The 17315-nt window shown below is 44.3% G+C and overlaps 1 protein-coding gene across 1 annotated transcript in view; it reads left to right on the top strand.

Moving 5' to 3' along the window:
* Positions 1-17315, top strand: part of LOC138261000 (caM kinase-like vesicle-associated protein) — a 414930-nt gene that overhangs the window by 377146 nt on the left and 20469 nt on the right. The window contains exon 6 of the mRNA XM_069209589.1: positions 11097-11217. Coding sequence (XP_069065690.1) covers positions 11097-11217 — 121 coding nt within the window. The remainder of the gene's footprint in view (positions 1-11096; positions 11218-17315) is intronic.

Here is a 17315-nt window from a genome sequence, read left to right as displayed (position 1 = left end):
TGTGATGGAGTAAACCCCTCATTCAAGGTCGTAATAAGGCCCTTAATCTGAGGTTTTTTTAATGTGCCCAGCTCATCATCAAACCCTGAGATAAATAAGTGTTTGGAAAGGTGCACTAGTATTTCCAAAACCAGTGCACATTTCTTCAAGGTTGCAATCCAAAGTTGAAATTCCCTCTTGCACTTTTAAAACACATGCACCAGAGCACTGTCTGGGTGGTTACAAGTCCAGCATCTGTTACTATCAGACAGACCTAGTTTGAAAAGTGTCAGTGAAGTGCATTAATTTATGAGGAGAAGTTTCTGTTGCATGAAGGTCAATCCATACCAGCTGAATTGCTGAAAGTTAAGGTCAAATGTTCTCTACCAAAAATTGTACATCCTTTGTTACTGAAGCTGCAGGTATTCTTCACACTCTCTATGGAAATATCCTCAATTGGATTTTTCAGCAATTTGTAAATGTCAGATGCAGACTTTTTCACCCCCTTCAATAATTCAGAAAATGGCAGAAGCGGGTTAAAAGTTGTACAGATACAAGCTTTCTATGGATTTCTTTCAGAATAAAATTTCTTTTTTCTACACAAGTTGAATGACAAGAGGAGCTATTGTTCCAAATTTGAGTTAGTTTAAATATCCCAGCTTAACGCAAGAAGAACAAAAATAACAGACATTTTCTCCCCTTTAATAATTCAGAGAATGGCAGCGGAGGGTTAAAAGTTGCGCAGTAGAAAGATTCTTAGGTATTTCTTTCAGAATATTATGGCCCTCATTCTGACCTTGGCGGGCGGCGGAGGCCGCCCGCCAAAGTCCCGCCGTCAGGTTACCGTTCCGCGGTCGAAAGACCGCGGCGGTAATTCTGACTTTCCCGCTGGGCTGGCGGGCGGTCGCCTTCAGACCGCCAGCCAGCCCAGCGGGAAAGAGGCTTCCACGATGAAGCCGGCTCGGAATCGAGCCGGCGGAGTGGAAGCTGTGCGACGGGTGCAGTTGCACCCGTCGCGTATTTCACTGTCTGCGCAGCAGACAGTGAAATACATGTAGGGGCCCTCTTACGGGGGCCCCTGCAATGCCCATGCCAGTGGCATGGGCACTGCAGGGGCCCCCAGGGGCCCCGCGACCCCCCCTACCGCCATCCGGATCTCGGCGGTCCGACCGCCGGGATCTGGATGGCGGTAGGGGGGGTCGGAATCCCCGCGGCGGTGCAGCAAGCTGCGCCGCCGCGGAGGATTCAATGGGGCCGCGGTACACTGGCGGGACCCCGCCAGTGGTGCCGGTCCGACCGCGGCTTTACCGCCGCGGTCGGAATCCCCATTGGAGCACCGCCGGCCTGTCGGCGGTGCTCCCGCGGTCAAAGACCGCCAGGGTCAGAATGACCACCTATATCTTTTTGTTTCAGAGCTTAAATGACCAAGGAAACCATTGTTCCAAAGTTGATTTAGTTTGAATATCCCAGCTCAACTGCAGCAGGACAAAAGTAACATCCATTTCATGTTTACCTGCTGAATGGCCCTGATCACAACTTTGTTTATGAATTTGTTTTTCCTCTTTTACATGTTTTACCTGTTTTACACGTGTGCTTACAATGTGATAGATTCACCAATGGATATGACCAATTTACTATTGGGTATGCTTTATTTGAATCAAGAAATGCCCCAATACTCAAAGTCTGCAAAGTCTTTGCTTTTATTGCCATCCAATTACCTTGGCTGTTGGAGAACTACTCAGAATGCTGCCTAAGAATGAAACACAACATCTAATTGGGCTATTCAGGGAAACCCTTCTTGGCTCGCGCGTTAATGTTCTCCACTATTTTTCACTTGACTCCAGTAGCAGTGAAAGTGCTTAAGTGTTAAATAAAGTGACTTTGCAACAGTGATAACACTTCATTGGTAGGTACCATGAATGTGTAAGAGTCAGTGTGCTTCAATCTTAGAGATACAGACTTTGTGGCGGTGAGAGTTCTCCAGTGCTAGATACACTGAGTGTGACTCAGCAATTTTGCCCCTATCTACATTCAGAGCCCTGAGACACAAACTGTGGCCTGAAGCAGACAGGACCACTACCAGCCACAACGCATGTATCGTGGGAGCCCTACACTACTCTCAAACGCCCCTGTTAGCTGGTGCACTGCCAGCCACCCACCCCATCTCTCCCACAACTGACCCAATGCCAGGTGCAAGTACTCAAACAGTGAAAAGAAGAACTCTAGGACCACTGGCAAAGCTGGGTGTGGATGGCTCCAGCACCCCTACAAGTAGGAACATTCCCAGGTCACAGGTAGGATGCCAGGAATGAGTGTGCGCCACCCGCTGAGAGAACAACACAGGGAGTAAACAACGTCCCCCTGGATTGACATTGTCCAGCGTTGGCTTACCTTGACTGCTGACACAGTGCCTGCACCTATCAGCCTTCATTGGCCTTCTTGTTGATCTTTCCCCCCTGCTCTGGACAGATAGGAAATGTCAGAGGATTTGTCGCCAGAATCAGGAAAAAACTACTGGAATGGAACCTGGTATTCTGGGGACCACATGGTTACTGCCGATTCCAGCAACAACTCTTGTAACTGCCAGAGTTTGTTGTGGGGATACCAATAAGAGATTGCACCCCACCCCCCAGTGTCCCCATACCAAAATACAGCACAAGCTTGACTCAATGACATGAAACTAGACAGTTTCAAACTCCAACTCTCACCAAATGTCAAATCACTTTGATCAACCCTCAACATCAAACTCTCTGTCCAGAAACAAATTGCAAAAAAACCAAAGACTGTCTGGTACCTGCTTTCGCTTTTGTTTCTTCCAAAAAGCAACTTCATAACTGTTGTTTAGCATCTTGTACTCTTGTATGTTGATTTTGGTAATACCCTACTCCATGACTTTCCAGATCCAACAGTGACACCCCATCGTGATCCAACAAGTTGCAACATCTTAGATCTGACATCCTTTGTGGGAATTCCCCCAACTGTTTTGCCTTCACTCCCTTACTTTGCTGAACTCGTTTTTGTTGGCATTAGGATTCTGTGCACTTTTGCCCTGCTAAACAGGGCTAAAGTGCTGGTGCTCCCTGCTTAAAACATAGTAACATTGGCCTATACCCAATTGGCACATTTAATTTACTTGCAAGTCCCTAATAAATTATACTACATGTACCCAGGACCTTTAGAGTAAATGCAGGTAGAGTTGCCACCTGACCAGTTTTCTACAGCCACCACAGTATTTTAATGTCCTGTTGTCCTGTCTGGTACAAAATGAAGCAAAACCACCAAGAGCCAGTAATTTTAGCCCTTAGCAATACTTACTACAAACAACAAAAATAAATAGAAAGTGCTTATACATGTATTCTAGAGCTGAGTTAATGACCCATGACTACAGTAACATTACATAACTATAGTAAAAGCCATGTTACAAATTAATACATGAGAATTTGCTTATTTAGTATTACTTCCCAAGAAAGTAGCACTCTGAGTGTAAAACAGGTCCCAAACCTGTAACTGAAGCCTGTAGTGCAGTTTTTCAACCTGGCAAAATAGACCTTTTGTCAGGCTCAAACCTTCCTTTTTACTACTGGTAGGTCTCCCTTAAGGCATACCCTAACCACTCCCAGGGCAGGGTGCTTGGTATTTAAGAAGTTGGACATGTGTGTTTAAGTGTTACATGTCCTGATAGGGGAAACACTTAGGGCCGTATTTATACTCCGTTTGCGCCGAATTTGCGTTGTTTTTTTCGACGCAAATTCGACGCTAAACTAACGCCAACTAACGCCATATTTATACTATGGCGTTAGAGGCGTATAGCGCCAAAGTTCCCGGAATGTGCGTCATTTTTTAGCGTGAACCCCTTCCTTGCGTTAATGATATGCAAGGGAGGCGTTCCCGTCTAAAAAATGACTCCCAGGCCTTTACGTGGTATTTATACTCCCGGGCAAAAGAGACGCCCGGGAGTGGGCGTGGCTAAAAACGGCGCATTTGCGCCGCTTTTTAACGCCTGGGTCAGGCATGGCGTTAAGGGACAAGTGGGCTCAAAATGAGCCCAGAGTGCCCTCCCCTGCCCCCAGGGACCCCCCCTGCCACCCTTGCCCACCCCAGGAGGACACCCAAGGCTGGAGGGACCCACCCCAGGGACATTCAGGTAAGTTCAGGTAAGTATTTTTTTATTTTTTTTTTATAATTTTTTTTGGCATAGGGGGGCCTGATTTGTGCCCCCCTACATGCCACTATGCCCAATGACCATGCCCAGGGGACAGAAGTCCCCTGGGCATGGCCATTGGGCAAGGGGGCATGACTCCTATCTTTACAATGATAGGAGTCATGTTGATGGGGGATGGGCGTCGTTAAAAAATGGCGCAAGTCGGGTTAAGACGATTTTTTTGCCTCAACCTGACTTGCCCCATTTTAAGACGCCCTAACGTCATTTTTGCCCAACGCCGGCGCTGCCTGGTCTACGTGGTTTTTTTCCACGCACACCAGGCAGCGCCGGTCTGCTTGCGCCGGCTAACGCCATTCCATAAATACGGCGCCCGCATGGCGCTTCAGAATGGCGTTAGACGGCGCAAAATTTTTTGACGCTAAACTGCGTTAGCGCAGTTTAGCGTCAAAAAGTATAAATATGGGCCTTAAAGTCTATTTTCTATCTATGTATTCCATAAACTAACAACAGGGTGCCTGATTATACTTAATAAATGCTAACTTTTGATTGGGAGCAAATAGCAAAATTATGTTTACAATCAAATGAAATGTAATCTAAAATCCTCTTTAATGATAAAGTTAGTTGTTAAGTTACACTTTTGAAAATACTACTTTTAGAAAGTTCACATTTTTCTGACCAAAACAACTGTGTCTCTGAGTCACCTGACTGGACATGGCTCTGCTGTTGTAGGTTGTGTATTACTTCCAGACTGTGAGACAAAGGAAGCCTAGGTGTGTTGGTGCGGGTCTTTCTGACAGGATGTCAGGGGAAGAGCTGTCCCCGGCCCTGATTACACTTCAAAGGGCCCTTCCTGCAGCACACACAAAGGAACCTGACACCAGGCCTGCCCTAGCCATTGTCATGCTGGAGAGTTTGGAGCCACACCAGGGGGAGGGGAAGAACTTACCAGAACCAGTTTTGGAGGGGGGCAGATCAGAGAATTCACCGACACAAAGGCTGGTCCCAGGTATAGAAGTGGAACCTTCAAAACCTCTCATCGGAACACTCCTGGACCTGTGGAATATTCAGAAAAAGCCCTGGCTGCTGCCAGAAGGTCTGCCCTGCTACTGCCTTGCTGTCAGTCGGATGAGCCTCCTGTGTGAACTACAGGGACACAACTAGTTTCCAGATACCTCCCTGCAACTGCCAGCTGACCAGCATCAGCTGGACCTGCCTGAGCCCTGTTCCTGGCCTCTGCTGCTGCGAGTCCTGATCCCAAGAAGTGCCCATCCAGGTCCTGGACCATTGGCTGGCATCAGTGGGAACTCATCTTCAAGTAAAGGTTAATATTCAGACGTTTAGGCTCCACGTGACCTCTAAATGACCTCTTCACGCTGAGAATCAACCTCCCCATGACGATTGCCAACATGAAACTCCAGAGGGAACTGCTCTTCACGTTGACAGTGACCATCCTTGATGACCAGTAATGCGAGACCTGCATTTCATGCCGACAGTGACTATCCATGATGATCCACCAGTGTGAAGTTACAGCTGCAACCTTTTATTCACCCTACAACAGTGACCATCTGTGACGCTCAACATCAATTGGGTTGGAAGTTTTACAGTGTTTCCACTTAATTACTGTTTGAGTGCTGCAGAAATACTTTACGCATTGCCTCTAAGTAAGACATGAAGGCATTTGACCCAAGCTACTAGAGGGCTAAGCACAGGTTAATTCAGTTACTTTCCTGGTTCCCCCTGACAAGAATTGTGTTTCTTATGTGAGTGGGCTTCCACCCCTCTCAGCTAATAACATAATTTCATATGCAGTACGTCTCATCCTGGGCCTGAAAATTGTGAGCAAATCACCCCCACCCTGATGGAACTCCATTTGCTCTATTTGCCAGCCTGAACCACCATCTTCAAAACTGACTGCACCATTTAAAAGGCTACCACAACCAGTATCCCAGCTTATCTTGCAGACAAGCTCGCCATTGATAGTGGTCCTTGGCACTCCCGCACCCAGAACACCATGTGACTGCAGACTAAGAAGTGTAAAAAGGAAAAACAGGACAACAGACTTTTTCACCGAAGCACCCAGGATCTGGAACACCTTGCCTGTATCAATTAGGACCACCCCAACACTACTCCAATTTAGGAGAGTGGTGAAGAAGAAGACTGCGTCACAATGCACTAACCATCCACAATTCAGCTACCTCTCCTTTAACTTTCCGACTTTAAGCTTGCCTTTGACCATGTACAGCACCAGCTGCCTTTTGGCTAGGTTCACACTATAGAAATACCATATACATGCATACATACCTACCCAACAAAATCCAGCAAACTTTTAATCAGGGTATAAATATGAGTTTGCTGGATTATTTCAAGAAATATGTCACATATAAACTTGGCAATGAATTAAGATTCATTCTTAATTGTTCTTAATGTTTTTATATCTCTCTGCATGTTTAACAGTTTTATACTCCATGAACTGTTTATTCATTCTGGAAGATTGCAAGCATATCATAGCTCATTTCATACATTGAAACAATCTATCTGCCACATGCAGTCTTTGAGGAACATTGTCAACAGTACAATGCAAATGTTTGGAGTCACATCTTAGACCAAGAAAGAACTTGGCCCTTCTGCTCTGATATGTTGTGTTTGATTGTAACGGCCCTCCATCCGCAACCTGTGAATAAAGAGAATTTTATGAAAAAAGATACAGCTCAGGCTGAAGATTGAGTTTATTGAGTCTAATGGTCCTGTAATACTGTATCCCAGTTCTTAGCGCTACATCCTGGAGTAAGGCTTGACTGCTCAGTCTTTCTCTCCTTGGGGAACCAAATGTACAAAGGATGTAACTGGGTATTAATTGGTTGGAATGCACTAGCAGCTGCGTGCCTGAGATGTCACTGTTTAACCAACAGTACACATTGCCAAACAACACATAGCTTGATACCAGCTCTCTCTTCAAAAGAAAGTCAAATGGTTTCCTCCTGAAAGCGACTTCAGAACTGCTGTTCTAGCCCTCCCACTTTTGCAACTGGATAGTAATAATGCCCTCTCCCTGTTGTCTCAAATTTCATATCTGTCACCCGTTAAGGATTTCCTACACACAGTAGCAGGTCTCATCCAGGGCCTGAAGAAATATGATCGCAGGAACTTCATTGACTCACATTGCTGCCCAAAACCAGCTGCATAATTTACAAAGCCATCACAACAAGCACCTCTGCTTATCTTGGAGACAAACTTGCATCTTATGTGGTTATTGGCACACCCATAGCCAGGACAAAATCAGACTGCAGATTAACAAATAAAAAAACAAGGCAGCAGGCGTTGTCTATGTATGCACCCAAGATCCAGAACAACATCCATGCATTCATCAGGACCTCCCCAATGCTGCTCCAATGTGGGAAGGAGTTGAAATCTCCCCAATCAAAGAACACTCTATCACAGTTCATCAAAGGTCCACAGCCCAGCTTCCTCATCTGCTACTCATTCACTTTATGCTCATCTTTCATCCTGTACAGCGTTCTGCTGTCTTTCAACTAGGTTCAGGCAATAGAAATACCACATGTACATACATACGTACATACAGTACTCACCATAGATCCTGCTGGGGAACCTTCTGCCTGCCTAAAGTATAAGCTTCCCAGAGGTCACAGAGTGCCTTCAGCCTGTAATGATAGGGGTGGACAAAACTTGTGACTTCTTTTTGAAGATGCACGCTTGCATATAGTATCCTTTGGAAAATGAAATTAGTAAATGCATCCAAGGATATAACATGAAACATAACTGGTAGATAGAGATGGGCGGAACTCCACGGAATCTTGCAGAGTTTTTATGTAACTCCATGGAATTCTGCGGTGTAAAACTCCATGACTTCTTCCCACCCTTATCTAGTAGTTACCACACTTACCTGTTCATTCTTTCTGTGAGAAAAGACTCTACATGTGTCTGTTAATTACAGAAGTTGTGCTGTTGAACATAAGAGGAACAGTAGAACAAATGAGTGACTTTTATTGTCTTTATGAAGACTACCTATCAGATGTAGCACCTTAGTTATATAATAAATAAATAACTGTATTTGACTGGACACCAGTATTCGATATTCAGCCAAATGGTAATAACAACGTGTGGTATACTTTTATTGTGGCCATGTGTGAGAAATTGGGTTTCTGGTTGGCTAGGGAATGCATCTATGCCAGGCAGAACCCACCACGTTAGTCAGGGCAACACACTCACACCAGTGAAACAACAAATAGACCATAAAAGAGACTCCATGTGTAATTATATAAAAATATATGTCTATATTGTAGAGATATTATAGGACCACGACAGCATAAATTATAAATATTGTGCATAAAATCTAATTACTGTACTGGGGCTCAGTATTCTGACAATGTCAGGCAAAAGCAGCATCATAGGTCAGTAAAGACTTTGGTCATGAATTGCATCAGGAAAAACATATAGATTACCACATGTCATAAAGAATGCCTGGGTCAAAGAAGACCCACGAATCATCTATTATCATCATCAGTACTAGTGATAATCGATGTTTGCTAGTCTCCTGACGAATGCAGTAACACATGAAGTATTATAACGTTATAAATCACCATAAATACAGGAACCACTGTAACCGTGCACATTATGCCATTGCTGAGTAATCCTCAGCATTCTGGTAATACCAGAACCAAATTGGTATGCCTCAGGCAAGACTCTATAGGCCTAATGAAGAGATTATCTGTCCCAGCGAAATGAACGACACCATCTATACAAGCAAGGCAAGGCGTAGATTATTACATAGATTCTGGGGGGGCTGGAATACAAATATGGTAGCTTTACTGAGTCCTGCCGGAATTAAAAGGTATTTACCATCAACACATAGGCTGCAGGATCTCCTGCATGTCTACTCACTGAATTATGATAAAAAACATAAATGTGAGCAAACTCCTGGAGGTGCTTACATGTCGCATTCGGCTGCAAACGAGAGCTACTGCCTCAAAAGTGCACCCCATGTGCTGGGAGCCATTCTTTCCCACAAGAAGCAGCGGGCAGGCAGAGCAGCACAACACAGATAATTTCGATGGTGCTTTGGAAGAACAGAGTCAGGAATTAGCTGTCACCAAGGCACAAAGCAGAAAAGCAATCCAATGAGTCCTTTATGCACCCAGCAAATAGCAGGCAGCAGGGCAACAGCAGAACAGCAGTCCAGATAAGGCATTTGATCAGCACAGGAGTCCTTCTGACAAAGTTTCAGTCCCAGTTCCAAAGTGCTCTGAGAACATGGGGTCAGAGCTCCTGCACTTATACTCAAAAACGTCCTTGATGTAAGGGGTGGCTTTAAAGGAATCCTTTAAAGTGTAACACAACCCCTTTCAATCCAGTAGGGGGTAAATCAGCCCTTTTGTGTGAGGACAGGACATGGTCCATTGACATGTAAGGTGTAAACAACTTCTCCCTCCCCCAGCCCAGGAAGACTGTCAGAATGCAGATGCCTCTCCTGTCACACCCAGCCCCTCCCATGGTGTGGCTGTCTGAAATGTATGCACAAAGTTTAGCTGTCACTCTGCCATAGACGTGGATTAGAGCCATGCTGCAAAGCACACAGAGTTATAAGGACAGAGAAATGCCCACTTTCTAAAAGTGTCATTTCTTAAACAGCAATGCAAAATCCAGCTACACCAGAAAGCAGGATTTCTCAGTACCATTTCAAACATAACAAACATGTCAACGCTGTTTCTTTCAGATCAGAAATTACCACTTGAAAGTATATAAGGGAATTCCCATGAGAGAAGCAGCCCTCCCAGTAGTTAAAAACGAAATAGAATGTTTGTCACCACTAGGACATGCAAAACATAAAGGTACATGTCCTACCTTTTCCCTACACAGCACCCTGCCCGTGGGACTACCTCAGGAGTGACTTAGGTGTAATAAAAGGGGAGTTTAGGCCCTGGCAAGTCATTTGAAATACCAAGTCAATGTGGCAGTAAATGGCACATGCAGGCCCTGCAGTGCCAAGCCTGAGACAGGTTTGCAAGGCTACTTCTGTGTGTGTGACGCAATCAGCGTTGAAGGCCCAATAGTAGCATTTAACTTACAAGCCCTGGGTATGTGGTATACCACTTTACAAGGGGCTTACAAGTAAATTAAATATGCCAAACAGGTGTAAGTCAATCATACCAAGTTTTAGGGGAGCAAGCACATGCACTTTAGCACTGATAAACAGTGGTAGAGTGCCCAGAGTCCAAAGTGTAACAAAAAGAAGGTCAGAAAAACAGGAGGCGGAGGAAGGCAAAAAGCCTGGAGATGACCCTGAGAAATGGCCATTTTCAAACACCACATGTAAAAAAATGCCACACTGCTGTACAACATCTTTAAAAAAACTTTGACAACGTCAATGGGTCTCTCATGAGCTAAACTTACTGGCTTTATTCAATGCTTGTTCTTTTTTGATTTCAAGTAACAGGAAAACAAAACTCTTTGCTTAGTGAATTCAACAAAACGTGGCACCCAGTCGGTAAAGTTCAGTGCCTTCAGCAGAGCTGCCACTGTGGCGACTGTTGACCACAGGGAGAATCCCGAAAAGGAGGTGTAAATCTCTAAAAATTGTGTTCCATCCATCCCCCAGGGTCTTAATGACGCACACGTGTTATCTGTGTAGTATATCATATGTGGAATCACTAACAATATCTACCATGTAAATTATTGAAAACATTTTTGTAAAAGGTAAGATTTTCATATGAAAGGGGCAAATCAATACTTTTGCAAACTTCGTGAAGTTTTCCATAGACTTTAGCAGAAGTTATTAAAAAATACTTTGCAAATGTGCACTCCCATTAATTAACTCTGACGTTGATATAGTATAAAGAATGTTTTATGATGCTGTAATATATTAACTGTCTTCTGTAACTGAAAGTTATTTTATAAAATAGACAAATAACACAAATATTTTGCTTGCTTTTATTTTCAGCTAGAAAACCTAATGTACTACAACCAGAACAGCCATTCCAAGGTGGTCTTGCGGGATTTCTACCTGTCACGCTTTGAGAGCGGGGAGATCACAGAACCATGTGGGACACCCGAATATCTGGGTATGTGGTCTTCAGCTTCGGGGTATCATTTAAGGGTTAAGGGAGGCCCAAGAACAACTCTGTGATTTCCATAAACCTTATACTATTCTCGCAATGTAATGCTATCACCTTGGCCTTCCAAGTGGTAAAAGACCGACTTAAATACAAGAAACGTTGCACCCCAGTATCTAGAACATCACTAGCTGCACCGCATTAGTTTATTGTCTGGGGCACAATGTTAATACAGGGTGTGGGTGTGATCTTAGAACCATGCTTGTTTGTTCTTCAAATTTTAGGTTTTGGGAAATGTGTCTTTTTATTTGGGTGATCTGGGCAAGTCCTAAGGGCTTATTTAGAGTTTTGCAAGCAGGGTTCTCTGTTGCAATGGTGACAGAGTATCCTCTGCACTAAAGTCAAGGTCCATCTGCCCGATTTAGAGGTGATCAGACCTTAAAAATGCCAAGGACACGGCCTACTCCAGTTCTGTAACCGACATACTCCTCTGATGGTCCAACGAAGTGCAGGCCTGTCAGAGGCTAGCAATCCAACTACCTGCCCAATTAAGAGTGTGTGATTGGATGCTTGTTTAGTTGTTCATCACAGCCAGGTAATACATGCCATTGATAAACAGTAAAAAAAAATAATGACACCCCACACTATGGAGAAACTCTAATGGTGAGTGGGTAATTAGTTTGTCATTTTTTTAAAACAAATTCCCACTTTAGCAATTTGCTTTAAAAAAAATGAAAATTATTTGTAAATATTTGCAGGAGAATGTCGTGTTAGATGGAGCTTTCCCTCAAACTTTTGCAACATTGACAGGAACTTCCATGACAGTGGTTCCTGAACATAATAAGAGTTGTCCGTGAGTCTGGGAGGCAACTCCAGATTTGGAAGGGGCGGGATTTCAGCCAGGGCAACAGAGTAAATCTCTCCGTTGACCTGACGGGCTTACTCTGCCCATCCATATCTGTATCAGGCCCTTTATGCTTCTTTATAGTGTTCGGTCCATTGCCTATTAAATTGTGCTACTCTTCGTTTTCACAAAAAAACTTTGGCCTCAGCTTCCTTTTACAGAGAGCGCAGGTACCATCCCATGGTTTTCTTATTCCACTCATTCAGGATGGTGTGGTGAGAGACTTGTCCTTTGCTCTTCTGAGTGCAGGAGAACACTCCTACTTGAAGAGGGATGGCAAAGAAGGTTGCAGTGCCTCTACCGACCTCCATGCCCGTGTTTATTTGTCTGAGGGTGAATGTGTGTGTGTTTGTGTGTCTGTGTGTTACTGTTGCCCTGCTCCATGTACACCAAACTCACATGATGCCTAAAGATCATGATGAAAAGCCGCCACCACCTGAGAAAATGGGTAGCTGGATTTGGGGACAAGAGACTTCTCAGCTTCTCCAAGTAGCTGGCCACCTGTGGTAACCCATGACCAAATGTAAGGCTTTACGTTGAGGTCTGGAGATAGCAAAGTTCACCAAAGTTTCACACGCCTACTCAAAATACCTACAAGAAGAAATGTAGAACTGGTTTATAATGATGGTGTTGCCTGGATTACTTGCCTTAAAATCTCAATTTGTCTTCACCAAGCACTAGTAGGATCTCCAGCATCTACAGAAGAACTGTTGTGAACATTACATATTCCTAGAGTAGACGCCCATTTTTGGACCTCTTTCCCATTCTTGGACCTCTCTGCATTCTTGGACCTCTTTCCCATTCTTGGACCTCTCGACCATTCTTGGACCTTTTGGCCTGTACCTTTTTTGGATCTGTAAGCCCCACTCATGTTCATCGATTCTCAAATGGAGCCCCCCCGCCCTTTAGCTTTGGGATATTGAACAGCTGGGCAAAGACAAGACCTGCCTTAGTTATATGTTGATTTACAAGGCAATGTTTCCTACACACAACACAAATTACTTAACACACTCCTCATTTTCTGGATAGCTCTGACACCAGCAATATTCCATGACAGTCATTTCTACCGCCCTCCATTGCCCTGATTGGTGGTGTCTCTGTTGATAAGTGAATGGGGAGCAGGGGTCATAGACAGGGCCACTGGAATTGTGTGGCAGGAGAGGGCCAAATTATGCAGCAGGGTTTATAAATTATGCAGCAAGAAAAGGCAAAGTATGTGGAACAAGGCAACACATTCCTATAGTATTACTACATTATTTTGTCATTTTTAAACTTGGTAACACTGTCTGGGCATTGGTTGCACCTCATTAGTACAATTGTAATACCCAAATATAGCAATAGGCAACAAAAAGGAGACCAGTCCAGCTTTGCAAAGGGTCATTCATTGTGTGGCAACACACATTGCTGCATTTTACCATTTTTATTTGTTAAAATCTGCAGATTATGCGGGAAATAATGGATTATGTGGCAAATCCGTAACTATGCAAAAATCACTGCGTCAGCACAATTGCATAATTCCAGTGGCCCTGGTCATAGGACCCTTTGCGTCTTAAGGTGGGGTGTACTCACCTTTACAGATAGATTTGTGTTCACAGACAATTATATGTAAACAGCAGTACATTTGGCTGGGTCGTATTTTCCAGAATAACTTCAGCTTCCCGTGAAGAACTTTAAGGTTTTTTTTAGCAGTTCCTCATCACTGCCATCTGTGGTGTCTTCAACTGAACTAAGATTAAACTCTTCACAACAAGCACATCCATGGTACCCAGTTTATCACCATTTACGTCAACTTCTTGGTGGATCCAGGTTTCCAAGTTTTTTTTTTCTTTAAGTTTTTTATTTCTTTATTTTTTTCATTTAGCAGACATGGGCTCATTTGGCTTCTGTGGCATCGGTATTCGATGAAAAAAAACATCAAATACACAAATGACAGAACAAAACAAAGAACATCTGGTAAAGCAAGGGAAAGTAAAATATTTATTTTGATTTTCCTCAAACTATGTTCTTGAATTATGATTTAGGATTCTTCTCCAGAAGAAATTCTCTCGGGCTGCGGCTACCTTATTGAAAATGATTTACTTGCTGACTCATTTTATATGCTTAAGGGTGTGTTTTTATTACTAATATCAGATTCTTTTATTCAGTTTACTTCTGAGTGCATAATCAGTTTCTATGTCTAGTACAGTAGTCTGGTGCTTATCCTTGACTGACCCCCCGCAGACCGCTCAGACTCATTATTGTCAATAGATATTTCCTTGAAGGGACTAAACAGAGATTCATAGAATCCCATACTTTTAAGAGCACCATTTAGAGGAAGGGGTAAAGAGGTGGTACCCAGCAATAGGATATGTTGCATATGCTTTTCTTGCATTCCAATGAGGGTAGTGGAAAGGTACATGACCAAATGATCCCTCCACTCCCACGGCCACTGAGCCCTTATTTCATGTGTGTTGACATTTCATAAAATATTGTTGGATCAGCGGCTGCATTTGGGGTCACCGGTCTTCCATTTTTTCAGGTTGCATCAACACCAAGGAAAGACTACCATGCAATGCATGCCTGTCTTCGCCTGAATGGGCTCTCAAGCTCTTTAAATGCGAGTGCTGGCATGCTACTTACATTTTGGGCATGGGCCTCCAGTGTTGGAAACGGATGACAGTGAGCCCACTCCCTCCCTCGAGTGGGGCTCCTGAATCAAAACAACCACACCTTAGGGGCATCATCATTCTACGGCAGAACATCTTGCAACTGCGTGACAGAGGTCTTACATTATCCACACCGGTAGCGTGAAAGTCTATCATGCACAATGTCTGATCAGGCTCTTACACGTCATCAGTGCTTGAAAGTTCTCCCACCCTTTTATCACCTCTTCTGCTTATTCACTCAGTTAACACCACCTGATGATCTTTCAAGGTCACTTCTTACTAATTTTCCAGTGTCTAATGTTTCATCCACAGTTTCTGGTAACTTCATAAGGCTTGCATTGATCGTCAGGATTCTGCTCTAATAAGCATATGAGTCAGAATCCACCCTGATTTATGGTTCTGCACTGCCCAGCACTTGCCCTCATTTTCATCAGGAAGACTGTTCCTCAAAAACTTTCCAATAGTGTCTGTCTTGAGCTGATCTTTTCTCTTAGGCCTGGGATTGCCACGTTCATCAATTCTTGGATAAGATGATCCAAGATATCACACGAGGTAGAACCCAAGGGATGGCTAGGACTTCTGCTTCCGTACTCAAAGTTCCCAAATATAGTGAATGAGACAGTAATAACTGCTGCTGCACAAAGTCTATGCAGATGAGTAAGCTGTTTTACACTTCCCAGTGGAGCTTTTTGTTGGCCAAGCATAGGAACCTGCTATGAGCTAATAACAGTGCCTGTTCCACCTCATCAAGAATGAATGGACGTCTTTGTCAAGATAGGCGGCATTCACTTATAGTGGATGTTTCATAGCGACTGCTGAGTTTTATGACTACCCATACTCATAAAAACGGTTTAGGTGAACAGAACCACATACCACTATAGTTAAAATGACACGAGAAGTGTGAGTCCACCACCTACAAATAAGCGCACCACTAACTTTCACGCCTACTCTTGCCGCCAAAGTCATAACTTTGAGGACTTGGTCTTTGTCTACCTACCACGCCACTGATTCCTGCAGAGCTTGACGTAAACAAGGAAAAGTCACTTCAGGCCAGTGGTATCCAAGGGGGTTCCTGATCCTCCTCTGGTTTCTCCTGGGATAAAATTGTGCTTTGTACAGACCAACAAGTCTATTTTTAGGAGGAAAGGCTCATTGCCCTGAAGATACATGAGCTGCTTATGGGTAATCTGATTCTTCTTGTCCATTCGGAGATGCTCATGCATGGTCCCCTAAACTGTGGTCCTATCTGGAAGTGATTGGACTGGATCATAAAAAATTTAAGCAACAGCAACATAGTCTCCCCTTCATGTCTATTGAAACTAAGGGGCAGATTTAAGAGCCCCTAGCACCTCCTTGTGCCACATTAGCACCATTTATTTACGCTAATGTGGCCCAACGACGCCAAAATCGCAGCACCAAATTTACAGAGTGGCGCAATGCATGCATTGTGCCACTTTGTAACCCTTTGCGCTACATTATGCCTGCACCAGGCATAATGTATGCAAAGGGGGCGTTCCCCCATAAGAGGGGCGAAAAAATGGCCCAAAGAAATCTAAGAGATTTCTTTGCCTCATTTTTTTCGGCTCTTTTAACGCCTGCTCAGAGCAAGCGTTAAAAGGAGGCACACCATTGTTTACAATGGGCCTCAATGGGCTTTGCAAGATTAGCGTCAACATTTTTTACACTAATCCTGCAAAGCTCCGAACTAGCGTAAACATTTTTGCTGCTAGTTCCCTAACTACCGCCATGGTGTGCCATATCTTAGATACAGCGCACACATGGTGGCGTTAGGGGGGCGCTAAGGGGCACAAGAAAAGTGGTGCTACACTGGGTGCAGCGCCACCTTTCTAAAATCAGGCCCTAAATTCACCGTTCTTGCTTTGAAGGCCAGAAGCAGCCTGACACCGAGTCCTGGTGGAGCCCTGCACGTGGGTCCTGCTATTGATGAAGGCAGTAGTTGTGCATTCTCTGAAAAGAATACCGCTGCTTCTGGTAGAGGCAGTTTACGATGCTCTCCGCTTTAGCTTCTAGTGTGGAAGGATTGTACCTCGCTTCTGCACGTGCGCCTGTCACTGTCAGGCCATTTTACTGGTATGGACGTGGCACGGATCCCCACGGCACCCCAGTGCCTTGCAGCTGTGGCTCACTCTGGGGCAAAATTAGAGATACAAATGGCAGAGAACATGCGTCTCTGAATCTTTGCCACTCAGACCACAGTCTGGATCTGGGAGTCAGGGCGCAAATGTCCTTTCGGGTCCAGTGATGCTGCTTTCACCTATGCTCTCTGGAGAGCATTGGGTCAGGTTAACCTGTAGGCTCTGGCAGGGGAGTCCTGCAATATTCTGTGAAGGTTGTAGAGACTTTGAGCTCATTGAGCCTCTGTGCCCTCAAAAGATCCTTAAGTACCTTGCCCATTCTCTGACCAGGGTAGATTGCTACTGGACATCCAGTTGACCTCAGAAGGACTGGCCCTTTGAGCCTCTGTCAGTGCTGTGCCACACAGTGAAGTCCTGCTTGGTCCACAGAGTTTTGGCAGGAGCTGGAAATGGGAAAGTTAA

The sequence above is a fragment of the Pleurodeles waltl genome, chromosome 10 (assembly GCF_031143425.1).
Source record: "Pleurodeles waltl isolate 20211129_DDA chromosome 10, aPleWal1.hap1.20221129, whole genome shotgun sequence".
Lineage (NCBI taxonomy): Eukaryota > Metazoa > Chordata > Amphibia > Caudata > Salamandridae > Pleurodeles > Pleurodeles waltl.
The sequence above is the reverse complement of the archived record's forward strand: the minus strand, read 5'-3'. Positions and strand labels throughout refer to the sequence as shown.